The sequence below is a fragment of the Diabrotica undecimpunctata genome, chromosome 4, assembly GCF_040954645.1.
Source record: "Diabrotica undecimpunctata isolate CICGRU chromosome 4, icDiaUnde3, whole genome shotgun sequence".
Lineage (NCBI taxonomy): Eukaryota > Metazoa > Arthropoda > Insecta > Coleoptera > Chrysomelidae > Diabrotica > Diabrotica undecimpunctata.
Genome location: NC_092806.1, coordinates 65,250,779 through 65,253,201, shown reverse-complemented (window position 1 = coordinate 65,253,201; position 2,423 = coordinate 65,250,779). Strand labels below are relative to the sequence as shown.

The 2,423-nt window shown below is 34.1% G+C and overlaps 1 protein-coding gene across 1 annotated transcript; it reads left to right on the top strand.

The window, feature by feature from the left end:
• Positions 1 to 1,391: 1,391 nt before the first annotated feature.
• Positions 1,392 to 1,916, top strand: LOC140438694 (uncharacterized). Its single transcript, XM_072528339.1, has one exon. It carries the CDS (start codon positions 1,392 to 1,394, stop codon positions 1,914 to 1,916), a length of 525 nt encoding a protein of 174 aa, XP_072384440.1.
• The last annotated feature ends 507 nt before the right edge of the window (positions 1,917 to 2,423 follow it).

Below are 2,423 nucleotides of genomic sequence, written 5' to 3'. Positions count from 1 at the left end.
AAGTACTAAGCGATATGTCTGTTTTAATTATGTATAGTAAATAATATCAAGCAAAATTAAAAACTAGATGTATATAAATGTTCAAGAAATTGGGTTAGTCGATCAAATCATGGAATTACTGTATTAATCTTGTTTATTCTTGTTTTTTTTTTTTAGCTGCAGTAGATCATCTGATCGTTCCTACTATCTTATCACATGGCCAATGTATTACAGCTTAGAAAATTCATATCTCTTTTTCTAGGACATCTTCATAGTCATATATACGAATATATTTCAAAATCCTTGAGTATAATTACGGTAGCATATAAAATATATATCCAAAGGCTCCCAAATACGTGGAAACCAATTCTAGAGAAAAACGTAGAAATTAAAATAGCTAATAAGACCCTCTGCGCACAAGACCGATCACAAGACGCGCTAAAAGGTATGTAAACAGAGCGTGCAGAAGAGTTGCCAGATTGGGGAATTTTGATAAGCTGAAATGGCTGGGGGATTTTTTGGGGGAAAAAATTGTGGAGGATTTTAGGGGGTCATGTTCAATTAAATTTGCGAAAGTACATAGGACTGCATATTATTCTACTCTCATATAATCGAAGATGATCTAATCTATGAATTATTTTAGCGCTCTCTGTTGATAAATAGTATAATTTTGGTTTACTGTTCTCTACATTTGACTACTAATATTCAAAAACCCGCGGATCTTTGGAATTCTCAAAAAACGAATTTCATATCGATACAAGTCTAATGTCCAAGTAATCAAGTAATTCCCCTGTAGGCTAGCAATAGCGAAGAAAATTTCCATTCCATATCCATGGCGGCACTAGAAAACAAATTTACAACATGTAAAAATTGATTTTCGGCCACCTAGGCCACCTCCGTTGAGTTGTTTAGGATTAACAGTCCGATCCACGATAGTTTTCGATCAGAAGGGGATTTAAGCTCAAAAGGCTATTTCTTACATGAATAAATAATACACATATCTGGTTTTTTTAGTAGATACTTTAAAGACACCCAAAAAATGTACTTATCTAAATATTTTATAAAAATATAGGCCTTTAGTTTTGAAATATAGATCATTATAACAGCTACAACCATATGCAGAAGAAGCAGATTCTTAAGTCACGAATACAAGCCACTTCTTCGAACGTATAAAAGATGTGACTCTTGACTAGGGACATTTGTTAGTCAGCTTCGATGTAGTTTCACTTTTTACAAATATTCCTAAAGATGAATCATTAGACATTATGAGCAGAAAGTATTCAATACCACAGAATACTCTAAATCTAACAAATCACTGCTTAAATAACACATATTTCATTTATAAGGAGCAAAAATATAAACAAGTTTAAGGAGCACCGATGGGTTCACCACTGACACCGGTAATAGCAAACATGTTTATGCAAGAAATAGAGCAGCGAGCAATAGAAACAGCCGAACACAAATCCAAACTTTGGTTTAGGTACGTGGATGATACTTTTATAATCTGGATACACGGAGAAGAAAAACTAAAGGTACTTTTAGAACACATCAATAATATTTACCATCAAATCCAGTTGACTATGGAACTGGAAAAAAACGAACAACTACCATTTTTAGATGTGTTAATAATAAAGAAGGAAAACGGGCACATAGGACACACAGTATACCGAAAACCCATACATACCGACAGATACCTACATGCCGATTCACATCACCATCCTGCACAATTACATTCAGTCATTAAAATCCTGATGACACGATCCGAAAGACTGACAGAAGAAGAACATAAAAATAAAGAAATGCAGAATGTGAAATTAGCTCTAAGAACAAACGGCTTTTCAACATATACCATTGAAAATGCTCATAATGCTCAAAAAAGAATTAAGGATCCAACAAAAGAAGAAAACCCGATTGCAATAGGCATTTTCCATATTTAAAGGGTACAACAGATAAAATAGGGAGAGTGCTAAAAAAACACAAAATAGAAACGATATTCAATACCGACAGAAAAATCTCAACCATTTTACCATCCGCCAAAACAAAAATATCGTTACAAAATCAAGGAGTATACGAGATTCCATGTGCGGACTGTGACAAATCGTAAATCGGACAGATCAAATGAAGATGTTAGACGAGAAGAACATCGAAAGGAGAGAAAAAACGTCGTCCCTTGCCCAACATGTCGCAAACACAGGACATACAATAAACCTGAACCAAACTACGATGCTAGCTAACATTGAAATTAAAAGAAATCGCGAAATCAGAAAATCAATAGAAATAGAAAAAAATCACAACAGTTTAAACCAAAGAGATGATGCTCAAGGTTTCCAACAACATAAAAAACGATATTAAAGAAAAATTTTAAAATATATCAGACCACAAGACCGACTAGTAGGACCCCGCCTACCTACACACGGACAGAACCAATTACAAGAAGCCTTGTG

Excerpts from the sequence above, each read along its gene's own strand:
- LOC140438694 (XM_072528339.1), top strand. The coding sequence starts at position 1,392 with ATGTTTATGCAAGAAATAGAGCAGCGAGCAATAGAAACAGCCGAACAC.